This window comes from Leucopleurus acutus (genome assembly GCF_964270905.1).
Source record: "Leucopleurus acutus genome assembly, chromosome: 1".
NCBI lineage: Eukaryota > Metazoa > Chordata > Mammalia > Artiodactyla > Delphinidae > Leucopleurus > Leucopleurus acutus.
In genome coordinates, this window is record NC_139142.1 from 165951251 (window position 1) to 165976178 (window position 24928).

General features: G+C 47.2%; 2 protein-coding genes across 3 annotated transcripts; both read right to left on the reverse strand.

Moving 5' to 3' along the window:
- Positions 1 to 1261: 1261 nt before the first annotated feature.
- Positions 1262 to 13559, reverse strand: PLIN1 (perilipin 1). The gene is made up of 9 exons (XM_082855455.1): positions 13174 to 13559; positions 12446 to 12504; positions 9272 to 9476; positions 7545 to 7627; positions 6080 to 6344; positions 5601 to 5773; positions 3388 to 3582; positions 2744 to 2989; positions 1262 to 1708 (listed from the first exon to the last, which is right to left on the reverse strand). The coding sequence occupies exons 2-9, from the start codon at positions 12488 to 12490 to the stop codon at positions 1367 to 1369; spliced, it is 1554 nt and encodes a 517-aa protein (XP_082711581.1). The 5' UTR covers positions 12491 to 12504; positions 13174 to 13559; the 3' UTR covers positions 1262 to 1366.
- A 2478-nt stretch (positions 13560 to 16037) lies between these two features.
- PEX11A (peroxisomal biogenesis factor 11 alpha) lies at positions 16038 to 24249 on the reverse strand. 2 transcript variants are annotated; one of them, XM_082842236.1, is made up of 3 exons: positions 24040 to 24249; positions 21479 to 21594; positions 16038 to 18885 (listed from the first exon to the last, which is right to left on the reverse strand). In XM_082842236.1, exons 1-3 carry the CDS (start codon positions 24093 to 24095, stop codon positions 18314 to 18316), a joined length of 744 nt encoding a protein of 247 aa, XP_082698362.1. In that variant the 5' UTR covers positions 24096 to 24249; the 3' UTR covers positions 16038 to 18313. The 2 variants fall into 2 exon arrangements, with proteins under 2 accessions (XP_082698362.1, XP_082698363.1); XM_082842237.1 differs by lacking the exon at positions 24040 to 24249 and having other exon boundaries at positions 16038 to 18622; positions 21479 to 21584.
- Between the last annotated feature and the right edge of the window lie 679 nt (positions 24250 to 24928).

Sequence of the window (24928 nt, forward strand, 5' to 3'; positions counted from 1 at the left end):
CTGAGTTTGGTTTGGAAGGCTACTTGGCATTATCTATCAAGGTTTAAAATGAACGTTCCCTTTCACTCGACATGTCATCATTCCAAGTTATAAATTTACCCTATAGCTATATGCACACGTCTACATGAAACGTTTGTATAAAGACATTTATTGTAGCACTGTTCGAAGGAGCAAACAATTGGAAACAACTAAAAGTCCATGATTAGGGCACTAGTTTAATCAAACATAGCACATCTATATTATGAAGCACTTACTGTGTGGCTGTTAAAAAGAGCAAGGAGGATTTATGATACTGATACAAAAAAGATTTCTAAGATGTATTGCTGAGTGAAAACAGCACTGAGTATAACCTCCCACAGCTTGTGTAAACAGTGGGGAGTATATACACATGTGCCTGTGCATGCACAGTCCGTAATCAGAAAGATACAGAAGAGACTGGTACCATGGTTGCTTTGGGGAAGAGAAACCAGGGAACTCAGGGAGGAAGGCACACTTCCTTCGGCAGTGTTTGAATTTTTAACTTATATGTATGCATTTCCAAATGTAAGAAATATTAACATTTTCAAAAATAGGGCTTGGAATGAACTGTGGCTATAGAGTCCAAATATATGGTCTATACTGTATAACAAACGATCACCACTGTCTCCCAGCACTAGGGGCGCCAGCATTCGAGAAGTGGACGGAAGGGTGAACATGCAGGTGGAAAGCAGTAAGGGTGCAAATGGAAATGTAGCTGTGAACAGGACGGTGGCGCTACAGAGCACAGGCCAGGACTCAGCCTGTGAAGAGTGTGGGGCACTCAGAAAGTGATGCTCGTAGGTATATAAACACTCAAGAGCTTTTGCACCTGATTGCTGTTCCCCTCAAAGTAGTCTTCTGAGAGCCTGTATACTCAGAGGAATCTCTGCATTCAGGGCTTAAAAATGTGCCAGGACCTACTGCTTGAACCTTTAGGGTGGTGACACGTTCACTGGTGACAAATATTTGTCTACAGAGGATGGATGTAAATACTGGAAACAGTTAAATGTCACTTGGCCACAAATTTAGTGAAAGAAGTGAGAGATCAAGTTAGGCAATTAATCTTTTGGTAAAAATAACAAGGCATAGAATTAAAGCAGACTGCTGGTCTGATGCTTCTCAAAAATGGGCTCTGACAGCTAAGCCCAGAAAGGATGCTCAGAAGATGATGTGTGCCTTGGCAGCATCCTTGGAATGAGGCTCGGGACCCAAGGGGACTACTTGGAAGAAGTCAATGCTCATTTGGACATGTAGGTTCTGTTTGTTTTCGGGAGACAACAGCCCCAGCGCTCGGCCGGGGCGGGGCGGCGGGCCGGGCCGGGCCGGGAGGGCGATGGGGGCAGCGGGCTCAGCTCTTCTTGCGCAGCTGGCTATACTGCGTGCGGCCCAGTATGGGCTCCATGACGCTGGGCCGGAAGAAGCTGTCGCTGACCCTGCGCGCGGGCTTCTCGCGGGGCATGGCCGGCAAGGCGGTGCGCGGCGCGGCGGCCGTGTCCACCCGGTCCTCCGCGCCCGGGCCCCGAGCGCTGCGCAGGCTGCCGCGGGACTGCGCGGGGCGCGACGCGGTATCCGAGCCGGCGGGCAGCGCCCCGGACCCCCTGCGCTCCGCCTCCGGGCTCTCGGCCTCGGCAGGCGGGTTTTCGATCTCCCGGAATTCGCTCTCGGGCTCCATCAGCGACAGCCTCGGGAGCTGGGGGCCGGCAAACCACGTTAGGCCCCCGCCTTGGCCCTAGTCCCTGCGCCTCCCACCACCGCCTCCTCTGCGGCCCTCGCGGTCACGACTCCAGGGAGCGACCGTCCGGAGGGCAGAGGCCGGGGGGGTGTGGGACAGGGATGGAGGGTGTGGGGGAGACCGCTTAGGTCCTGCCCTCCCTGACAGTGTGCACAGTCCAGACCCCCAAGGCAAGGCAGACAGCCACCCTCTAAAGTTTCTGGACCCCTTGGGTCTCCCTCGGAGGTTCCTCAGTGGGAGGTCAGTGGCGTTCCTGACCCTTCCTTGGACCCTTCCTTGCCCCTGCCTGGGTCAGGGTACCCACGCCTGGCTCTGTTTTGGGCCCAAGGTGAACAAGCTGGCTGCCAAGACCCCCTGCCATGCCTCTTGGTGAGAGTGAGTGGCTGAGTAACCCATTCCCCCACTACCCTCACAGCCTCCCTCAACCCTCAGCTCTAAGGGGCCTCCTGCCCTGACCAGCCCTCCTACTGACTGCTCAACCTGTAACTTGCTCTGGAAAGGGACCCAGGGACCCCCAAAGTGATAGTACTGGCACTCCTTGGGGTTTTCCTGTTGGTGACAGGTGTAGGAATTGGCATGGCGGCAGCTGCTGTCCCCTGGAACCTAGCCGACCCCGCAGGGTGCCCTGGAAGCCTCCCTGCAACGCTTTCCCAGGGAGCAGCATGCAAACCTGCCAGGTCCTTCAGTTCGGAGCTGAGGGGTGAGGACTTGGCCACTGGGACCCCCAGATTAATGGTGGGTGACCTCCCCAGCAGCGGGTGGGAAGGACAGATGTGGGGAAAGGTCTCAGGCCAAGGCCACAGGTCTCTGTACTTTGGGGGCTGCCAAGGCCCCCAGTCAAGGCCATAGTATGTCAAAATGTTTCTGGGGCACTGAGGATCAGAGACTGGGGAAGGGAGGGCAGCTGCAGCCCCTTCAGTCAAATCTGCTTTATCTGTCCTTTCAGGGGTGGGGGGGAGGGGGAGGGTTAGCCGGAAGGGTAGGGGGACTCACCGGCACATAGTGCACCACGGTGTCCACGACGTTGTCAGTAACACCCTTCAGGGCATCAGACAGGGACATGGCCCTGCCCTTGGCGGAGGAGACAGCACGGGCTGGCATGAGATGCAGCAACCTCCCTGCCGTGCCCAGCACAGCCGCAGGCACCCACGTCACGACCGAGATGGTGCTCTGGAGGGCCTTCTGCAGGGTGTGCACCACACCACCCAGGAGGTCTTGTGGGCCAGGCAGGGCTGCTCCCTGGGGGCCAGAGCAAGGTCAGTGCCTCCTCAGCAACTCCCCTGACCCTTACCCTCTCCTCACCATCCCCAGAGCTAGAGGGGAAAGAACGTGGATACCAAACTGAAAAAACTGTTAGCCTGGCTCTTGGGCAGGTCACTTCTGCTCTCTGAACCTCAGTTTCTTCATCTGCAAAATGGGGATGACAATCTCTGTCCTGCCTATTTTATGGGGTGGTTGTGAGGATCCTGAGAGAACTTTGTTATCTGGGCGTTTGGAGGTGAGGTGAAGAGCACTGCACCCATGTACTACCTTCCTGGGGCCCCTGTTTCACCCGGGGCCTCTGCTTCTCACCCCCTCGGTGGGCTGTGGGACCTCCAGGTTCCCGCATCCCGCTCGGCTTCTGCTCTCTCCCTTACCTCACTGAGCTTGTTCTCCTCCGTCTCTGATTCCTCCTCCTCCACCTCTGTCTCCTCCCCCTCTGTGTCCATCTGGTCACTGTGGTCCTCCTCCCGGGTGGCAGTGAGGTTGTGCAGCCAGGGCACCCGCACCTCACTCGACCGCCGGGACACCACCTGTATGGCCGCCGATGCGCCCCACTGGGCCAGGCTGCTCTGAGGGCGGGAAGGTGGCGGGCTGCTGGTTTCACAGCCCCTGCCAGAGGCTGGGCAGCCCCAGCAGGCAAAGCCCCTCACCCCCAGGGTCAGGGTTGGGGGAGGCAAGCAGGGCCTGGCCCCAGCAGACTGTTCTTCAAACTTTTTATGGAGTGGTAACTTACACCCACTAAGGTGCACAAGCTTTAGTATACACCTCTGGGAATTTTTAGAAACACACACCTGTGTGACCATTACAGATCAAGATATAGACATTTTTGACACCCCAGAAGACTCCCTGTGCCCCTCACCCAGTCAGTACCACGTAAGGGTGACCACATTCTGGCCTCTATCACCATGCATTGATTTTTCGCATTTGTAAATGGACTCACACAACGTGTTTTCTTTCATGAATAGCTTTTGTTCAACGTTGTGCTGTGAGATTCATCCACATTACTGAGTGTCAGAGTAGTTCCTCCTTTTTCATTTGTGTCATATTCCACTGAATAAATATACCACAATATACCCATTCTACTGTTGATGGACATTTGTGTTATTTCCAGTTCTTGGCTAAGGATAAAGCTGATAGGAACATTTCCGGTGTGTCTTTGGGGGACATAAGCTCTTATTTCTGTCTGGTGGAATTGCTGAGTCATAGGGGATATGTATGTTTAGCTTTAGTACATACTCCCTGCAGATCTTTTAAAGAGTGAAAAAAATCAAGTGGGCCAGAGGATCCCATGGGAGGAAACTGACATGGGTAGGTGGGCTGGTGTCCCCTGGGGCACAGCTTGGCTCATTTCAAACCCCTAGGGAACCCCACAAACAGGGTCTCCTTGTTATACATCCTTAGGGGACACCATTATTTTCTTTTTAAGATTTTTTTCTTTTTTGATGTGGACCATTTTTAAAGTCTTTATTGAATTTGTTGCAGTATTGCTTGTTTTATGTTTGGTCTTTTGGCTGCGAGGCATGTGGGATCTTAGCTGCCTGACCAGGGATCGAACCCACACCCACTGCATTGGAAGGCAAGGTCCTAACCATTGGACCGCCAGGGAAGTCCCTGGGACACCATTATTTTCTATATGAACGGTGGTGGCTGAGGCTGTGCCGTACAGTGGCCCCCGCCCACTAGGGGCTAGGCCAGGGCGCAGGAGTTAGTCTAGCCCCCATGGGGAAGTGGCCCCCCAGTGCGGGTGACAGAGGAGAACTACTACTCCTGTATCCCTACTGGAGCTACAGGAACTGGCACATAGTAGGTTCTCAGCAAACATTTGCTTGAATGAATGAGCCAGGCCTGAGGATGCTTTTAAAAGTACCACCCTCTTGATGGCTGAGAAGTGGTTATCTTGTTTGCTGACATTTATGTGTTAATGCTTTTATTTCCTTTTTTTTGAGGTGGGGGGCTGCTTAGTTTCTTACTAAAGTTCCTATGAAAATAATCCAGGCTATCTCTGCTAAAATACACAGAGAGGTGGAGGTGGGGTGTGGTGGGGAGTAAGCCCTATCTGGGCCTAGAAAAGGCAGCTTTACCTTGGGTGCAGTGGGATGCAAATTAGAAGCCTCTAGAAGGGAAACCAGAACCCTGGGCGCAGTCAGAGACACAGCCCAGCTGGGGCTCTCTGCCCAACAGAATGGGTTTTGTGCCTTGCTTATTTACAGATGACACTCCCTAGTGCCTAGAGGGCAGACGGTGGGGGGGAGGGTCTCTGCTTCCTCACAAGTGGGAGGGCCCACTTGGGAGGAGGAAGGCTTGGGAGGGTGGGGGTGACTCAGAGGGAGAATGGGAGAGACAGAAGAGGGTGGGGGGCAGGACCACCCTAACAAGCAGGCCTGCCCTCTCCCCTTGCATCCTAGAGGACTAGCCCACCACCCCACCTAAGTCCTCTTGTCCTTAGACCTAAAGTCCCCGCCCAGGCCGGAAGAGAGGAAGTTCCTAGGACAGGAGGCAGAATTGGGTAGGGGATGGGAGGCACCAGGAGGCCCACAGACAGGGTTCCCAGGCCGTGGGTCAGTCAGAGCTCAGGGCAGACACTCACCAGGGGCGCCACACCTGGGATCCACATGGCCAGGGCCTGGCCCTGTTTCAGCACCCGGGCTGTGGTCTGGAAGGTGTGTTGAGAGAGAGTGTTGGCCAGGGCCCCAACCCTGCTCACGAGGCCCGGCTTGGCCTGGGGAGGTTTCTGGGCATGCTGGTGTCCTGGAGCAGGGGCTAGGTAGGAGTTTGTGAGGGGAAGGAAAGGAAAGCTGATCAGAAAGGCACTGGGCAAAGCTGGGTTGTGTCTAGGGTTGGTAAGTGGTCATCCTAGCTCCACCACAAGCTTGCTGGTGATTTGGGCAACTCACTTTCTCCACTTAAAAATGGGGAGAGAGGGCTAGGTGAGGATGGATCCATCTGAAAATCTTGCTGGGCCATCCCTGTTCCAGAGCAGGGGCTAGATGGGCCCTGGCTGCCTCTTCCTAATTCCCAAGCAGCATGGGGGCCAACTCACTCCCCAGGCCCCCTAATGGCAGATACCTGACTCTTCCTTGGCTGGAGGGAGGAGGAACTCTACCACCTTCTCAACACCACCCAAGGCCAAGTCGGCTCCTCCAGAGGCTAGCTGGCCAGCTCGGGTGTTGGCAGCAAATTCGGCAGTGTCTTTGACCATCCCCCAGGCGAGCTCACAGCCAGCCAGAGCGGCCTCTAGGACTTTGTCTGAAGTGCTGGCGATGGGCACACTGATGCTGTTCCTGGCACTGCGAAGGCGGGTAGAGATGGTGTCCTTCAGCTCAGAAGCAATCTGGAGGAAGTGGGGAGGGGAGTCAGGCATTGGATCTGACAGACCCTGAGCCCAGCTTCAGGAAAGCCTCATTTAAAGGGGACTGGCACCAATATTTGGGCAGCTTGATTAAGCTGAACTTAAAAGGAAAAGGGCTCCAGTCCTTCTTGTGCCAACCACTTAGATCTCCTGACTTCTTTGCACCCCATTTCTACCTGTCAAGATCCTAACCATCCTTCAAGAATGCCCCCCAAAGTCCACCTCCTTGATAACACCTCATGCACACAAGACATCTCCTCTTCCAAATTCCTCTGCTGTCTGCTCTGTCTTGCCCTCAGAACATTGCTCACATTCCTATCTGCACTTATGTAGACTTATAGATGTGGTTGATCTTCCTACAGGTTCTGCATTGAAATAATGTCTTTCTCTCCTTTGCCTTAGGAGCTCCTCTGTGACAAAGACGTTGCCGTTTATCTGGAAAAATAAGTGAAGAGCACAGGCCTCAGAGCCAAATAGACCTGCTCTCATGTGGCCTCCACTTAAGGCTGTGTGGTCAGGGGGAAGTCACTAGTTTTCTCATCTGTAAAATGGGGATACCCACCCCTATACCAGAGGATTGATAAGAGGATTAAATGAGAGGGCTCTATAAATCATATGTCATGACCCCTGTCATAGGGTAGGGCTCAGTAAATGTTTGTGAGATGGGTGGTAGTTTGTCAGTGAGATGGATAGCGTCAGAGTGCAACTTATTCCCCCAAAGCACCAGACATGGCCCTTACCATGGCAAATGCCCAATGAATAGCCATCCAGGTGAAGTGACATTTTCAGTCTCATGGTCCATAAAGTGTTGGATCTTGAGGACATGGGACTGCAATCCTGGGATCTGACGAGTGTGACCCATGATCTCAGGTGGCTGTAGTCACCAAACGGTCCAAAGAGCAGGGAATCAGAAGCAGTGGGCCCTACCCCAAGCTCCTGTTTGAGTTTGCCTCTGGGCTGTGCCTGCTGGTTTCAGAAAGCCTGCCTTCATCTGGCCCCACAGGGAGAGGAAGAAGCCCATCGTATGGTCTTAGGGACAGGCAGCTGCCACCAGCCTTGGAAGGCATTTGCCACAGAAACAAAAGACTCACATTTATGCATCATGGGCTCGTGCCCTCTCCTCAACTGGAAGGCAGTGACAACAGAATGTGGGGAGCCTTAGAGAAGAGGGGAGGGGCTCACCTTTTCAGGAGGATACTGGAGGGCCGGGATCTTTTCCTCCAGGTGGTCCAGGCCTCGGCAGGCCAGCTCGTTGGCAGCTATGACTGGAAGCAAAAGGCCATGGTCAGGTGAGCCCTGCCCCCACTATGAGAGCCCAGCAGGGGCCTCTGTGCCAAGGAAGGCACCTTGGAGCCCTCAAAACCCCCAGCCCTGCTACCCCCAAAGCATCTGGCAATCTGAGGCCCTCTGCTACCTTTAGCCACCATTCACTGTGACTCCTTGAGAGCAGGATGTTTTCCCTCTGAGCAGGAGCTCTGGAGTCATGCAGATCTGCACTCAAAGCCCAGCACCTGCATCTGCAGTGTAGTTTCAGGCAGGTCGCAACCTGGCTGAGCCTCAAGTTCCTCACTTGTAAAATGTGGATTAATGTGGACAAACCTTGCAGGGTTGTCATGAGGAGGAAGTGACAGAACCTTTGTGAATCACCAGCAGATCCTGGTCTCTCCTCCTCCTACAACCCCTCTTTGGGTGAGCGCTGGGTGAACACGAGGGGGGAGAGCAGAGGTGTCATGGTGGAGGGGCAGCCAGGCCCTAGGGTGGGAGCAGGCCTGGCACTGCTTAATTCTAGAGGTGAAAGGCTGTTCTAGAGTTCCAGATAGTCCATGGCCCTTCCTTTTAACCTCTAGGAATGAGATGGTCAACACTGGGAAGAAGGTCACAGGGAAGAGTGCCAGAGGATGCAAATGTTCCCGGGAGATACTGCCCAGGGGCTGCCGAGGACATCAGCTCTGCAGACAAGACCATGGAGATCACAGTTTTAAAGGATATCTATATATTCTCTTTCATATGTTCTTTCTCCAGATATCCCAGGTTTCTTCACAAAATTCTCAAGCAGCAGAGAGCCCAGATGACTTGGCTGACTTCCGATTGGGCAAAGTGAGACCCAGGGAAATTATTTAAGGAGTTTGCAGGCAGGGAGGTGGACCCAGGCCCAGGTCTTCTTTATATCTGCCCTCTCCCGTTGGCTGTGCCAAATCCTCAGATACCCATAACTCTGTTATCAGGACTGTGGCAGGTCCTAGACTTCTGGAATTTCCCTCAGCCCTGTCAAGAGCCGTGCCGTGGAGACCGTATTTTCTAACGGGGCAGAACAATTTGAACAGGGGCAGGTCTGGTAAGTTGTCCTCACCTTCAGGGCCCTGACTGGTAGCTCTCTGCTGCCCCGGCCTGTCATGGGGCCAGTACCATCAGCTGCTGGACCCAGAGGGCTTCCCCTCTCCCTCCTCTCCCCCCAACCCTGCCAGGCTAGCCCTAGTGCCCACTGCCTCTGCCTCTGTGCCAGACTCTGCTAGTTCCTGCTGCTGCTGCTGGATTTGGAGCCAAAGTGGGTGTCTGGTCTGCCACAGGCCCCCACTCCCACCACTGCCCTCATAGCTCTGCCCACCCCTTCTCCTGCCAATTATGTGGCCCACCATTGTCATCCTAGGAAAATGCCAGCTGGGCTACAGATGAGGCATCTATACATGAGAAGAGACCTATATCTATATCTACATCTATATTTATATCATCTATATCTGTAGATGAAAAGACTATGTAATGGGATGTAGATACTCAGGAAGGCAGTCAGACAAACAAAAAGGCAGACAGACAAGCAAGCTATCAAACAGACTGATAGACGGACAAAAGATTGGCAGGCAGGCAGTGAGCATCACTGAACAGGCAGACAGCCTCCAAGTGCAAGGACTCACACTGGGTGGACAGCCTTCGGACCACCGGCTCCATGCTCCAGGCTGCCAAGCTGGTGGCGCTCTGCACGCCCTTCTCGTATGCACTGCATACAGAGGTCACCAGGGGGTGGGCTTCCTTGGTGCTGGTGTAGGTCTTCTGGAAGCACTCACAGGTGCTGCTCACCACCGGCAGCTGCAGGACCCGCTGCAGCACGTTCTCCTGCTCCTGGAGTGGAAGGAAAGCAGGTACTGAAGTCATCCCACCTCCTCCTCCCACCTCCTGGGGAGGCAGCCCCAGGGCCATGGAGCCCATTAGGGCTGGCCTGGGTCCAAGAGACCTAGGAGAAACCCAGACTAGAGAGGTCTCTGGAGGCCCCACAGGGAAAACAAGAGCCAAGCTGCCATGCTCTCCTGGTCACAATCCTGGCTCTGGAGAGCTACTGGGCAAACTCTGGCCTCCAGGGGCTACCCCGCAACCCGCAGCCACCCCACTTAAACTTAATGGTAGGAGCAAGTGTGTCGGCGCACCTGCCTAGAGTTTTAGTCCACCTTGGATTGGTAGCTTCATCTGAACATCTTTCTGGTCTTTTCGGGAGACTGCCTCCCTGCCTCCAGTGCTTGTCCCACTGCCTAGGATGCTCCCCTTCCCTCCCACAGTCCCTTCCGTCTGGCAAAATGTCACTCCTTCAAGACACGGCTTGAGCATTGCTTCTTGTGTGAAGCTTCCTGACTCTCCTCCTTCACATCAGAAGCCACCACTTCCCTCGCTGGGTTGTTTCCGTATCATACATGGTGCTCGTCTTGATCATGTGTGTACTTGGCTCTCTCCCAGGAGACTGTCATCTCTGTATCTCCAGGGCCTAACCTAAAGCCTGCACAGTAATGTTAGTTGAATAGGTGAATCACAGTCAGGGCTGCACCTAAGGTGTTAAGTTTAGATCTGCCCAACCATACAGAATCACAGAATCTTAGGCCTCCAGGGGCCTCTGTAGCAAGACTGCTTCCCATGGTCCCTCTGGGAGGCTTGTATTTGGACGTCTCCTTGCATGGAGCTCACCCCTCATAGAGTGGCCTATGCCCCTTGTTGGACAGCGTGGCTGAGCTGAAATCCGCTCCACTCTCTGCCCTGTGTAACAATACTGAGGAAATCTGTTTCATCATTCATGGGCTGGCCTTTCACACACTTGAAGACAAATATTTCTCCCTTTAGCAGTCCCTTCTCCATTCTAAATAGCTCTAGTTCCTTACTTAGCTTACAAACGGCTCAGCGCCCTGATCTGCTGATTCCCTCCTCTGCACACACTACAGTTTGACATCGCCTTTCTAAAAAATATAGCACTCAGACTTGAAGACAGCATTCCAGGTGTGGTCTGAGTGTGTGAGGTATAGTGAAACCATCACCTCTCATTATTGGGGTGCTGTGCTCTTATTAATGCATTCTAACCTCAACAGCAGGCACTTAATTAAACTCTAGACCACCTAAGAATCTAAGTGGAGAAACACTGATCTTTGAGGTTAAAAAAAAAAAAGAAAAAGTGGATTCTAATCCTGCAGAGGGAAACATTTACTCAGTGCAATTATGCTCCAGGCACTGATTGGGGTGCTTTCATGATATGACCTCATTTAATTCTAAGAGCGACACTCTGAGGTCAGCATTATCATCAGCACTTTGCCAATGAGACAAAGACTCAGAGATGTGAAGTGACTTACCCAAGATCACACAGCTAGTGAGTGATACTGCCAGGCCAACTCAGGCCTGAAACAGCATGTCTGAGATTTGCTTCAAAATAACACAAGGGGGCTTCCCTGGTGGCGCAGTGGTTGAGAGTCCGCCTGCCGATGCAGGGGACACGGGTTCGTGCCCCAGTCCAGGAAGATCCCACATGCCGCGGAGCGGCTGGGCCCGTGAGCCATGGCTGCTGAGCCTGCGCGTCCTGAGCCTGTGCTCCGCCACGGGAGAGGCCACAGCAGTGAGAGGCCCATGCACCGCAAAAAAACAAAAACAAAACAAAACAAAAAACACAAGGCTGGGGAATGAATGGGGTGAGGATGAGGCACAATTGTCCATGGATTATGGTTGCTGGGGCTAGTGAAGGGTATTATATTTTTCTGTCTGTTCTTAGGAATATTAAGAATTCTCCACATAAACATCCCAGGTCTGACTCAGATGTTCGAGCTCTTTCTGTAGCTTTGAATATGCACTGTTGCATAGTTCTACTCTGAAGGTGAGGACCTAGCTTTTTCTGTTTGTAGGCGGCTGAGTTAGGAGACCCATCAAGGAGACCTGATGTATACTAGACAGCAAACTGCAATATTTCAGCTTTTGGTCTTGCAGGTGAGTTTGAAATTTGAACTAGAAAAAGATTATGACTGTAAACAAGAAAAAATTTCTTTAACATTTTGGACAGAACCTTCAGGAGTTGTTTTAGGCAAAGCCAAAGGAGAGAGGTCCTGGGACAGCAATAAACTATCGATACCTCTTAACTATGCACTTGACCATTTTATGCCTCTCTGTGTTCTATGATCCAATAAAAAACTTAACATGGTGATTACTAGTAAAGAGGTTAGTTAAAGCCTAACTTGGGACAAGATGGGTATTATATGGGTTCACAATTTTTAAGTTTCACTATTTGAACTGTACCTAAATTAGAGAGGCCTTGCCAGGAGGCATCAATACACCTAAACGTGTCAAACCACTCTGAGTCACACTGAAAACCAGGTCAGACACACAAACTGGACACACTGCCCCTCTAACCCCTTCCCACATACATAATGTGCATCGTGTAACTCTAACAGGTGCCATTTACATAGACTGCACCATACAAGAAGCCTCTGGAGTTACAAAATGCAGAGGCTCCATCCCAAATATACATTTCGCCTGGGTGGACAAAGCATGGGCTTCTGTTTCAGGCTTTAGAATATAGTAGTTCCCTTCCTCTCCTTTCCCTCCCAGCCAACTTTTCTGTGCTTTTTCTCCAAGGTACTTAGTTTTTAATAGACATCTTTTCTTCCCCCTCACATTCTCTAACAGCCTTCTGCAAAAGGTAGTGAGGGCAAGAATAACTAAGACATAACGGTCAATGAGCTATGAATATAATCTAGACATACCTTGCTCTAAGCCCCCTGAACTTCTCCTCCCGTCTCCTTCCTCCCCACAGAGTTGTCCACTGTCTCATATAAGCCCAAGTTACTTACAGGGCGGTCTTCATCCAGCAAAGTTGGACCCTTGTTAACTGCCATCGGAGCTCTTCAAGCTGCAAAGCAGAGGGTTCCAGGTCCATGAGAAAGTCCTCAGCCTGAGATCCACAGGATCAGTCCCCTACCTCTCATGGCCATCAGGGGAGCCCAGGCTGTCTGGGGACTCAAGTTCCCTGAAGAGAAGGTATTTGGAGGATGAATGTCACAGACAAGTGGCCAGTCCTTAGAGTCCCATAGGGATGAGTTGTCCCGCAGCCTACTTGTCAAGACCGTAGTTTCTTATAAGGATTCAGGGTAAGAAATAAAAAATGAAAGTAACTTTAAGAGATAAGAGGTTGTAGATGTTTAGGAGCTCTTAGATGAGGGTCCAAAAGAGACAAACAAAGTTTCAGATTTAGTCTTTTTTTTTTAAATGAAAAAGTTCTGCATTAATTCCTCTCTTTTTAAATAAGCAAATCTGCCAGTTATTCCCTCTGTGCTCAACCAGAGGAGAAAGTAGTCATTCTTAAAACCAGCAATTTCAGCTCTGTTCTGGAAAACTAGAATATCTGGCCCCAGAATATCAACTCTACACTCTTGGTCATTCACCCTGAATAATCTCTCCCTTAGTGGTTTCCCTGCAGGCCTCTTCATCCTCAGTAAAATTCCCAGAAGACCCTTACCCTCAACTTCTTTAATTCTCAGAAACAAACCAGGTAAAGTTGTCCCAGGATCCCCACACTCACTCCAGCTGATGCCACCTCAGTCCCACGGAGCCCGGGCTGCAGAGCGTCTCCTCCAGCAGAAACAATTCCAGTTGCTCTGGGGAGTCTTGAGCAAAGCTACTAACACCTCCCAGATAGAGGAGGGCAGAGAGGAAGAGAAAGCTGGTTCATGGTTATTTGACCCAGCGTCCCCTGGGCATATCTTAACTTCTGTAAGGAGGTTTAGCCAACTAGGAGTTAGATTGCACAGCTGTAGGAAACCATACTCAAAGGAGTTATTATTCCATGAGATAGCTGTTCTGTAACATATTTCTGGCCCCCAGTTCTCAAGAAACTTTTCCAGAAAGAAGATTTTGGGATATGTGTCATTAAAATCATAAGCTCTAAAGTTTTATAATCTTTGGCTCCTTTTCAACCCATTTGCCTCATCCTTATTTTTTACTATCAAGAGTGAATTTTGAACAGTCAGATTTAAATCCACACAGGAACACAGTTTACCTGAATGTATTAGTCTTTGATTATGAAGATGAATTGCTCCCAGTGAAGAAGAGAACCAGAGCTGTGGTTTACTCCTTGACAATCTAGGCTTTGAGGGAACAATTTCAATCTCTGCAAAATCCTGGATTTCAAGAAAGTTTATTGAACTCTACCTGGTCTAAGATGCCACCAGAATATGTAGTGGGAAAGCCAACTGGATTTTGTCAAGTTTGGAAAAGTGACAATGTTGACCAAGGTTCTGTTACTGATCAACAGCATCCAGACAACCACCGATCACCTCTCATCCCTTCCTTAGCGATGAATCAGGCAGGAGCCCAGGTGCTAATTCTTGGCTTCAAAGATGATGGAGGCTGTGGTTTTCAGCCATCGTTTTCAGATTGTCTAATAAGGGCTTTTTAATTAAAATGGGTAATAGGACAAAACTTTTTTTCCTTATTTTTTGTAGAATCATATTTAGTGTTGACTCTCTGCTAAGTTGTATACTGTGGGCAATAGGAGAAAGAGGCAGGGAGTGGAGAGACTGATACAAAGGATCTATTTGGGTTTTTTTTGTTTTTGTCTTTATTTTTGGCTGCATTGGGCCTTCGCTGCTGCGCATGGGCTTTCTCTAGTTGTGTTGAGTGGGGGTTCCTCTTTGTTGCAGTCCATGTTCTTCTCATTGCGGTGGCTTCTCTTGTTGCGGAGCTCAGGCTCTAGATGGGCGGGCTTCAGTAGTTGTGGCGTGCAGGCTCAGTAGTTGTGGCTCGGGGGCTCTAGAGTGCAGGCTCAGAGTTGTGGCGCACGGGCTTAGTTGCCTCACGGCATGTGGGATCTTCCTGGACCAGGGCTCAAATCTGTGTCCCCTGCATAGGCAGGCAGATTCTTAACCACTGCACCACCAGGGAAGTCCCCAAAGGATCTATTTGTGGTAGATCCTTTGTATCAATCCTGTATCTAGGATACTGATAAAGCAGGAGAGGGAGGAAAGGGTCAAGCAGTCTCCAAAAGGAGTAATAAATGTGTAATACATTTAATACTTATTGATCCAACCTGGGCTTTTAAAATATAAGACAATAATGGAGAGGAAGAGAAGTATCTAAAAAAAGTGGCCTCAGTCCTCACCTCACTTCAAGGTTCAGGACAAATTATCTATGAGGCTGTGTCGAGAGAGTACCCTGGGCCAAAGGGTAATGTTAAGATTTTGAAGCCGTGGCTTTGGGCCAGAGGACATACAGGGCTCTGTGCCTGAAAGCTCTGTTGACAAAGGTCGTTCTTTGGCCGCTTCAGCTGGGCGTCCAGAATGTGGGTGAGAGGTGAGAAGTAGTGAAAGGGTCTAAGGGAGTCCCTCAGGAAGAGTCCACTTTCCAGCAGCAGCTTGAAGGACATGGTTACCTTGTTTTCTTCCCCATCCCTACATGGCCCTCCCAACCCTGTCCAACTACCACATGAGCACAGGGACCTTGGTCATCTTGTGCACAAATGGATCCCAAACAAATCTAAGAATGGCACTCAAACATTCGTTGCTGAATAAACATTCTCAGGCAACAATGTTCAGTTGTCAATGTGCTGGCCCATACATCTATTAGAAATGTCTCTGGACAAATATGATATCACTTACATGTGGAGTCTAAAAAATAATACTAACAAATCTATATACGAAACAGAAACAGACTCACAAACACAGAAAACAAACTTATGATTACCAAAGGGGAAGGGGCATGGGATTAACAGATACAAATTACTATACATAAAATAGATAAAGATTTACTGTATAGCACAGGGAACTATATTCAATATCTTTTGTAATAACCACAAAAATATTAGGTTTGTAATAACCTAAAATGGAAAATAATCTAAAAAAATACATATATATCACTGAATCACTTTGCTGTACACCTGAAACTAACACAGTATTGTAAATCAACTATACTTCAATTTAAAAAAAACAAAACAAAAAATACACTTAGTAAGAATACCTACCATTTGGGGTGGGGATGTGCAGGGAGGAGAGAAATAGGTGAGGGAGATTAAGAGGTACAAACTTCTTACAGTTACAAAATAATTGTGTCACAGGTATGAAATGTACAGCATGGGGAATATAATAAATATATCTTTGTCTGTTGACAGCTGGTACCTAGATTTATCATGGTGATCATTTTGAAATGTACAGAAATATTGAATTACTATGTCGTGCACCAGGAACTAACATTGTGCTGTAGGTCACCTTTACTTCAAAAACAAACTCATAGAAAAAGAGATCAAATTTGTGGTTACGAGGCAGGGGGTGGGGAGAGGGAAAATTAGATGAAGGCAGTCAAAAAGTACAAACTTCCAGTTATAAGACAAATAAGTACTAGAGATGTAATGTACAACATGATAAATATAATTAACACTGCTTTATGTTATTTATGAAAGTTGTTAAGAGAGTAAACCCTAAGCGTTCTCATCGCAAGGAAAAAAATTTTTTTTCTCTTTCTTTAATTTTGTATCTATATGAGATAATCGATGTTCACTAAACTTACTGTGGTAATCATTTCATGATGTATGTTAAGTCAAATCATTATGCTGTACAACTTGAACTTACACAGTACTGTGTCAATTGTATCTCAGTAAAACTGGAAGAAAAATAAAGAAATGTCCTTGGTTTTTAGAATCCCTCATGAATGAATGTGGAGGCCTGGAGGTGGGGATGGTTAGTTATAAAGGACAAAGATGCACAGGGAAGGAGGTAGCAGGGCACCATTAAGGTTTTCACAAATTCTAGAAAAGGTGGCATTTCCCAAGCTCTCCACCACCCACCCTAACTTGCAGAGGACAAAACTACCAAGATGCACACCACTGTAAAATGCCATCACAGATTCAAGGCCAACTTCTCCAGGCAGAATCAAAAGCACCACTGACAGGGATGATATAGAGGACCCTCTCCTGGCTAGCAGTCTGGATGAGATTGTCTTAGAGGTCTCTTTCAACCTGGACGTTCTACATTTAAATCTTCCTTCATCCTTTTCCTGAGCTTGGATCTTCCAGCCAAGAGCTTATTTTACCAGAACTCACTCTACCAACTGTGTAGACTCTGATTATCTTTGGATCACCATTTTTAACTCTTCTCCATTCCCAGAACACATTCACAGATACATGAATAAATTTTGTCTATAAGTTTATTAGACATAATTTGTTACAGTAGAAGATCTGGACAAAGTAAAAATAGTTAAATTTTTTATTTGCCCTGATCTAGCAGCTTTTCTCTTAAAATTCCCGAAATGTTCTTTCTCAAATCCCGTATCTTGATTGGTCACTTTAAAAATAGAGAGCCAAGGACCTGAGTCTACTTTTTAAGAATCTCAATCACATTTATGGGAAATTTACTTAGTGCACATTTCTTTTCTCCTTTCCATCCAGTCCTGTCAGACGGCTTTACTGGCAGGACTGACACTGACCTCTTACCTGATGGTACCCTATTTCTCTACCTCACTTGCCTCAAATTAAGAGGATCTGTAATCACAAATAAGAACCCAACATCCAAGATGAGAAGTAGGAACACGAGCAAGTGGCATCAACTCATCGTTCTACTGTCCTCTTCTCTTGCCCCTTACTGCTCTTCTCCACCTCCCCCAACCACCCTACAAATACGAACTCTGATTTATTGTCGAATATAGTAGAATTTCATCGTATTCGTGAAATTTCTTAACTGCACAAATTTTGATGAAAATTAACGTGTAAGTGCCCAAAATGTTATATGGTTTTAAATAAAACCATCCTGCTGGTGTTTCTAGATATAGTTTTAATTTTTGTAGAACAGAATATAAACCACTGACCAACAAAGGTTCTAAAAAAGGCTTTTTGCACAGGATTCTGGAGAGTCTTGCACTTCCACTCAATCAGGAAGGCAGTGAAATATGGAAAGAACACTGGATTGGGAGTCAGAGAATGAGGTTATGTCCTCAGTTTTAACCTCAAGTCTCCTCATCTGTCACAGGGAAACCTGCAGGCACCAACTGTAACTTTCCACATTATTTTTACCTCAAGTCCTTTCTATCTGCTTCTGATTTTTTGTTTCCTTACTGTGCTACCTAAAGACACAATTTATACCATGAAGGTGCCTGATGCACTTCTGATTTTACTACTAGACAGAGGAAAGACAGGAGCGCAGTGATGTAAAAGCCAAGTTAAGAGGCTATAAACCCAGCTCTCCTCCATCCTGGCACTGGCAGCTATGGAGGAAGTGGGATAACTGATCAGAGAATAAGGGGCCTCCACTAAATCTGAGAGAGGGTGTATATCAGACCTACTGTATTTGGGCAAAAGTAGTGAGGCACATGGCCCAAAAGTTAGTTATATTAGTGTCCACTTGTTAGTTTGGATCCTTTTCAATTTTTCTCTTAATTTTTATCCATTCAGCAACCACTAAGTTCCTAACATGCACATAAAAGATGCTTGATAAACATTAGATGAAGGAAAAATACTCAGAAATTCAGAAGTCACTCCAGCGCTCTAGAAAACACATAAACCTTCATGTTCTTCCCTCCACCATTCTTGGCCCCACTTCTGTTCACATCACAGGTCGCTCAGTGCTCATGTGACTAAGTCTGTAAGCACAGTGTGACACGGCTGTATCTAATGCAAATGTCCATTTCACTAACAGGTTGTCTTCAAAGCAGGTACTAGTCTTCAGTCTGAAACAACCTCAGCGGGTCTTCAGTTTCATCTGAGGATACGCCACAGTGATGATGCCTGCTATAGAGGACAGGAGACCTCCAAGGCCTATGATGCCAGGATTGGACTTATAGATCCCCAGCTGGTCCAAAGGGTTCAGGATATCACAGAAGTTCTTCACTGTGTCCAGGAGCAAGGGAGGATGCTTCTTCAGAGATTGGAATAAGAGAAGAAGAAAGGACTGGAGCCATTCTGTTTCCTCATCAGCCACGCTATACACAAGAGGATCCTGGGATGGTGATTTCTCCTTCTTTGCTCTGTCGTGTGCAACCTGTTCCATCTGCAGGGAGATTTCATACAGATCCCTGACCAGGCTCAGCAGAAGAGAATAGTAGTAATGGCGTGCAGCCCACATTCGCCATTTCTCTTTGTTAATGCCAGAGGCGAGCCCTACACTCCTCACAAAAAGGATGGTGTCACAGATGAAATAAATCACACGATTCAGGCTGGCTAATATTAGGCAGATGCGGGGCACTAGGTCAGTGGCATGACTGCTCTGCTGAATCATCTGTACAGCATGTACCACATTGCCTAGTCTGAACCCTGCAAGAAGAACCCACAAGAGTTAACAGTTATTTAATCAGTATGTAATAGGATTTTACAGGCAGAATCCCTGCATCAGGGTGAGGGGTCAACACTGTCTTTCTTTTTTTTTCTTTTTTTTACATCTTTATTGGAGTATACTTGCTTTACAATGGTGTGTTAGTTTCTGCTTTATAACAAAGTGAATCAGTTATACATATACATATGTTCCCATATCTCTTCCCTCTTGCGTCTCCCTCCCTACCACGCTCCTTATCCCACCCCTCCAGGCGGTCACAAAGCACCGAGCCGATCTCCCTGTGCTATGCGGCTGCTTCCCACTAGCTATCTACCTTACGTCTGGTAGTGTATATATGTCCATGCCTCTCTCTCGCTTTGTCCCAGCTTACCCTTCCCCCTTCCCATATCCTCAAGTCCATTCTCTAGTAGGTCTGTGTCTTTATTCCTGTCTTACCCCTAGGTTCTTCATGACATTTTTTTTTCTTAAATTCCATATATGTGTTAGCATACGGTATTTGTCTTTCTCTTTCTGACTTACTTCACTCTGTATGACAGACTCTAGGTCTATCCACCTCATTACAAATAGCTCAATTTCGTTTCTTTTTATGGCTGAGTAATATTCCATTGTATATATGTGCCACATCTTCTTTATCCATTCATCCGATGATGGACACTTAGGTTGTTTCCATCTCCGGGCTATTGTAAGTAGAGCTGCAATGAACATTTTGGTACATGACTTTTTGAATTATGGTTTTCTCAGGGTATATGCCCAGTAGTGGGATTGCTGGGTCATATGGTAGTTCTATTTGTAGTTTTTTAAGGAACCTCCATACTGTTCTCCATAGTGGCTGTACCAATTCACATTCCCACCAGCAGCAGCACTGTTTTTTTTTTAACAAACTGACCGCCCTCTGAGGCTCAGTCTTTGCTCAGGAAAGGAGGACTGTACAGTATGTTAAGGACACCTAAAATGATCCTGGAATGTAAAAGGACAGTGACTCTTTAAACTTATTGCCTCCATTTCAATGACTACATTAACAATGACTTACTACACACTTTAGGCAAAGGTCAATCATAAGTGTGGATTGTTACATATGAATATCACCAGCTACACTTCTTTAGAAGGAAGGTACTGCAAATTACATGAACTCCAGATGCAACATTCTTTTGGAGAGTCTGCTACCTTATTGTACTTACTTTCCAGTTAAAAGATTGCTTAAAAAAAAAAATACCGTTATCATACTGCCATTTCTCTGGTCCAAAGCCCCTTTGGCTCCCTACTGTCAAAAAGACAAAGTAGAAATGGTAGGATTTAGCGGATAACACAACTAATAATACTGTCATATGTGACTCCTAGTTCAATTAAATCAACCATTACAAGGGCATGTCCTTTATCTGAGCATGTAACTCAATTAATCAGGGATGCATCAATCAATAAATATTTACTGAGCACCTTCTCAGAGTAAGTTATAGTCCTAAACATTATGGAGGATACAAAAGAACTATTTTCCCTAAGTGACTATATCTTAGACTCAGCAAACGCTCAGAAGTAGCTACCCTCAGGAAACTTATGATCTCAGAAAAATGTTTTGTATTATTTTATCAAAAATAACACAAAATATGTAATGAATAATCCTGGGTTCCAGTTCTGGCTGTTGCACTAACTTAGTGACCTTGGGTAAGTCTTTTCTAGACTTCAGAGACTAGTGATCTTTAAAGGACCTTTGAGCTCCAACATTCCAAAGAGCCTGAGAACTTCTAATCTTGGCTTTCCAAGCCATCCAGAAAAGCTCCTTCCCATCCCTCTGCTTGACAATCTAAGTCTTGTTTCCATCAAACTAGTTTTCTCATTGATCCTCAATACAATGGTTTGCCCAGAACAGTCCTGAGCCTCCTCTAGAGGAAACCACCCTTCAAGAATGTTCTCCTAATCCTTCTCTCTCTTGCCACACCTCAAGTTCCATCTCCTCCAAACATCTTTCTTTTTCTCTACCCCAACCAACATATTTGGTACTAAATCTTAGATCATTATACCATGTGATCTTAGTTCTCCCATAAAGCTCAGGACTATATCTATATGAAGCAGGTACTCAAAGTGAATTAAATGAGTACAAAGCACTGACCACTTTTTGGCATTAACATGAAACAATCCCACAAATGACTTTAGAAAATGTATCCATCCATTTCCTCTAGCAATCCCTCAAGAGAAGGGAAAAAGGCAGGGGGTCAAGGATATAGCTATTCTATTCTTCGAGGGTTCCCAGGAGCCAGAAGCTCATGTCAAAGATTGCCAGAACGTTTTGTGATTCTAAGAACTAAAGGTGAACTAACACATTGCATGTCCCACTGGTTATGATTAAGCAGAAAGATATAATGTAGCACCAAATGTGAACATAGGAGGGTGTTTGTGAATGGTGTGCAGCAAAACATTCAATCCTTTTGGCCTGTCGTTCCATGAGGGCAGCCTTGCTGGTGAACTTCATCAATAAAGTTGATTGACTAGAAAATCATGACCTAGGAAATATTTTATGAATTACAAGGTCTGAGGATTCTAAACCAGGAGCCACTGTCCCTCAAGGGACAGGGTACTTACATTTACGGCCAGTGCTCACACTGGACTCCAGTTTCTTGAGCTTCGTAACAACCTCCTCTTTGTCAGCTTTAGGCTCTAACAAATATCTAAGCAACATGCATGTGTACTGAGTGGCTCTGAAATGGAAACAAAATGAGGAGAACGATTTACAAACCAAATAAAATTTGACTCATGAAGTAGGGGAAGGAGAAACATGTCCTGCTAAAAGCAAAGTTTCCAAGACAATTTCTCATGTAGCAGCTCTTACAAGAGCAAAATTCTGCAAGAGTCACTCCACAGGGCTAAAGGGTAGAACATGTCATGGAAATGCAACACAAGGGTAATGAAAGAAAACTCTGCAATAATACAGTGAACAGCTCCTCAGAAGGCCTCTTGCTGGCACAGAGAAATGGATATAGTCAAAGCAGTATAACTGCACAAAAATGTTAAGTCTGCAAAGATCCATATTCTTTATTTCTTCCAGTGTAAATTTCTAAAAGATTTTCAGATTTCTAAAAGGATATTTTTTTACCAACTACTTATGTGACAGGTCACACACTCAAACCAGAGCCAAATGAAAAGTCCACCATTTGCATATTGCTTAACTTTTTATAAAAGGACCAAATACACACCAATACATAAATAAGTACAGATTTGTCTTTCAAAATTAATTAGTATTTTATATAAAATACAGACTCCTGTTTAATAATACTAAATATTCAATAAAGTGATTATTGTCATGAGTACAAATAGCAATGCCTTACCAACAGAAACATAACAAAAATTTTTATATCACATAAACATCTAAATGCATTTGGCAGTCTAGTAAATAAAGTAGGTAGATGCCTGTTTCCTGCTGTCCTGTAACCGCATTTGAATCCCTTTATGCTATAAATATTATTCTCAATAAAAATATAGCACATTTTCCAAAATGGTGAACTTGTTACTGTGAATGAAGTAAAAAGAAACAATCTCTCCTTCTCTTTTAAGTATGCTTCCTGGATAGAGGGCTCAAGCTGGTCAGGTCAATGAATCCCCCTTTTTCAGATCTGGTCTAATAATAGGAATGCGTCCAAACACAAGGCATTATTTTCTGAATGCCAGTGTGTTCAAAGAAGCTATAGATCACCAAGGATATTAGGAAATGAATACTAGAGATCTCACATCTTGCTAAGTAAGTATATCTTAAACAATTATTTATTTTTTATTATTTTTTTGCCACAGCACGTGGGATCCTAGTTCCCTGACCAGGGATCGAACCCGTGCCCTCTGCAGTGGAAGTGCAGAGTCCTAACTACTGGAACGCCAGGGAATTCCCCTAAACAATTATTTATTAACCAACCTCACTGATAAAATTTGCAGGGTACATTCTAAGTACATTGGATTTGTAGGCTTCTATTTTAATGACGTTTGTACATAATGCAACCATTTTGAAAATCTATCAAATTAATTAGAAAGATAGTATGGCTTGGTAGTTAAAGAAGTGGGCCCCGAGGCAACTGTTTTTTGTTTGTTTGCTTTTGCAGTACGCGGGCCTCTCACGTTGCGGAGCACAGGCTCCAGACGCGCAGGCTCAGCGGCCATGGCTCACGGGCCCAGCCGCTCCGCGGCATGTGGGATCTTCCCGGACTGGGGCACGAACCCGTGTCCCCTGCATCGCCAGTCGGACTCTCGACCACTGCGCCACCAGGGAGGCTCAACTGTGTAGTTCTAAATCTCTCGGTTCAGTCACTTAGTCCCTATTAACCTTCTACTTCAGTTTCCCCGTTTCACATAAATGGGGATGATTCACAGAATTTAACCTAATAGGGTTGTGTTGAGGGTTAAATGGGTTAATAGTTGTAACACACTGAGAACAACGTCTGGCATTAAGTCCGCTTCCAAAAGTCTCATAATTATTGGGGCTACTACTGATCTGTGTGTATTAGCACTTGTACACCCAGAAGAAGGAAAAGCTGTTAAATAAAACTGTAACTGTGACTAATTTCTTATTATTGAGCAAGACTCAACCAAATTCCTAAAAGAAACATCATGAATTAGTATTAAAGCCGCAATCTCTTTAATATTTTCGTGTACCTTAGAGGTGCAGTAGTTCTTTCTGAGACTCTCCACACTATTTTACAGTTCACAAACTATTTCACATGCGCTATCTCAATGAGATATACGGGACAAGAACGGAAGATAAATACAAGTGTTGGCTTCACTGGTCACAAATGTCAACCCAGAGTTTCTCTTAAATAATTCCTCGGAAGAATGTTGGGCGGAGAAAACCCAGTCTTTCTCAGGTTAGGAGAGGAGGGTTCGTCGGCTGGTTTAACTGCTGGTTTAACTGCCAGCGCCCCCGAAGCGGCTGCGGGACTTTGGGGCACGAGGCTCAGGACCGGACGCGGTGCGTTCGGCCCAGCCCCACTGAATTTAGGGTGAGGAGGGGCTCCGGACCACACTCCCTCCGGGAGCCGGCAGCGTCCTTCCTGCTTTCGTCCACTGGGCTGCTACTTCCTTCTCCGGATGCCGGAGAACAGGGAACCTTGTACCGGGTTGAGGGACGGGGAAGGGCTAGAGGCCGCGGGCACCGGACTCACCTGAAGAGTCGGTCCCGGCCCTGGGTCTGGTTGGTGAAGCGGATGAAGGCGTCCATGGCACCCAGCCCAAGGACAAGAGTCGCACCGGGTTCTTTTGCGAGTCCTCAGGGGCTGCTGACGAGTCCCCACGGAACTGTCAGTCTCTGCCACCCAGAGGACCCAAGTCTCCCCACCCCCGTGGGGGCGGGTGCACTTTCCGAAGAGCAACTTCTCGGGCTTCCGGTTTGGGGCCGGAAGTTGTGGTTACTAAGGCAACGTCAAGCTGCCGGCCCAGGTGAGCGAAACTTCGGCTTTTGCCCTCGGGTGCAGCGGCTCCTCACTTGTCCCAGGACTCTCCTCTATCTCTAGGATCTCCTAGAGGGCGATCTGAGGGAGCCCGTCTCCTCAGCGTCGGCTTCCCCGGGACGCCCCGCGCCTCCCCTCGGATCCCGGGTACCCAGGGACCCCCAGCGGAATCCCGAATGGAGATTCCTCTGAACTTTTGCTTGGGAACTGAGAAGCCTAATCGTTTCCCAGCTCTGTGCCTCCGTTTCCATTAGCAGCACCAGCTCCAGATCTGGGGAAGGAAATGGTTAGAGCAGAAATAAGCCAATTCATGGAGTGTATTTTAGCAGGAGAGCTGGGTAAAGTGAGAGAATTTTCTGTTAGGATTATTAACACTGAAAGAAGATTGCTACTTGAGGAAATTCTAAAAGGGTTAACGCGAACAAAGTTGGGGCAAAAAGAGATTAAAATGCAATTGCACCACTGAACGTTCCTTCTGTGAGGGCTGAAGACATGAAGCCCCACTCATTCCATAGCAGTAATTTTATAAAATGTACAACCTATAGTCACAAAGTAAGGTCATCTATTTTTGTAATCTTTATTCCCGTGGTCAGGCCTGCACCTA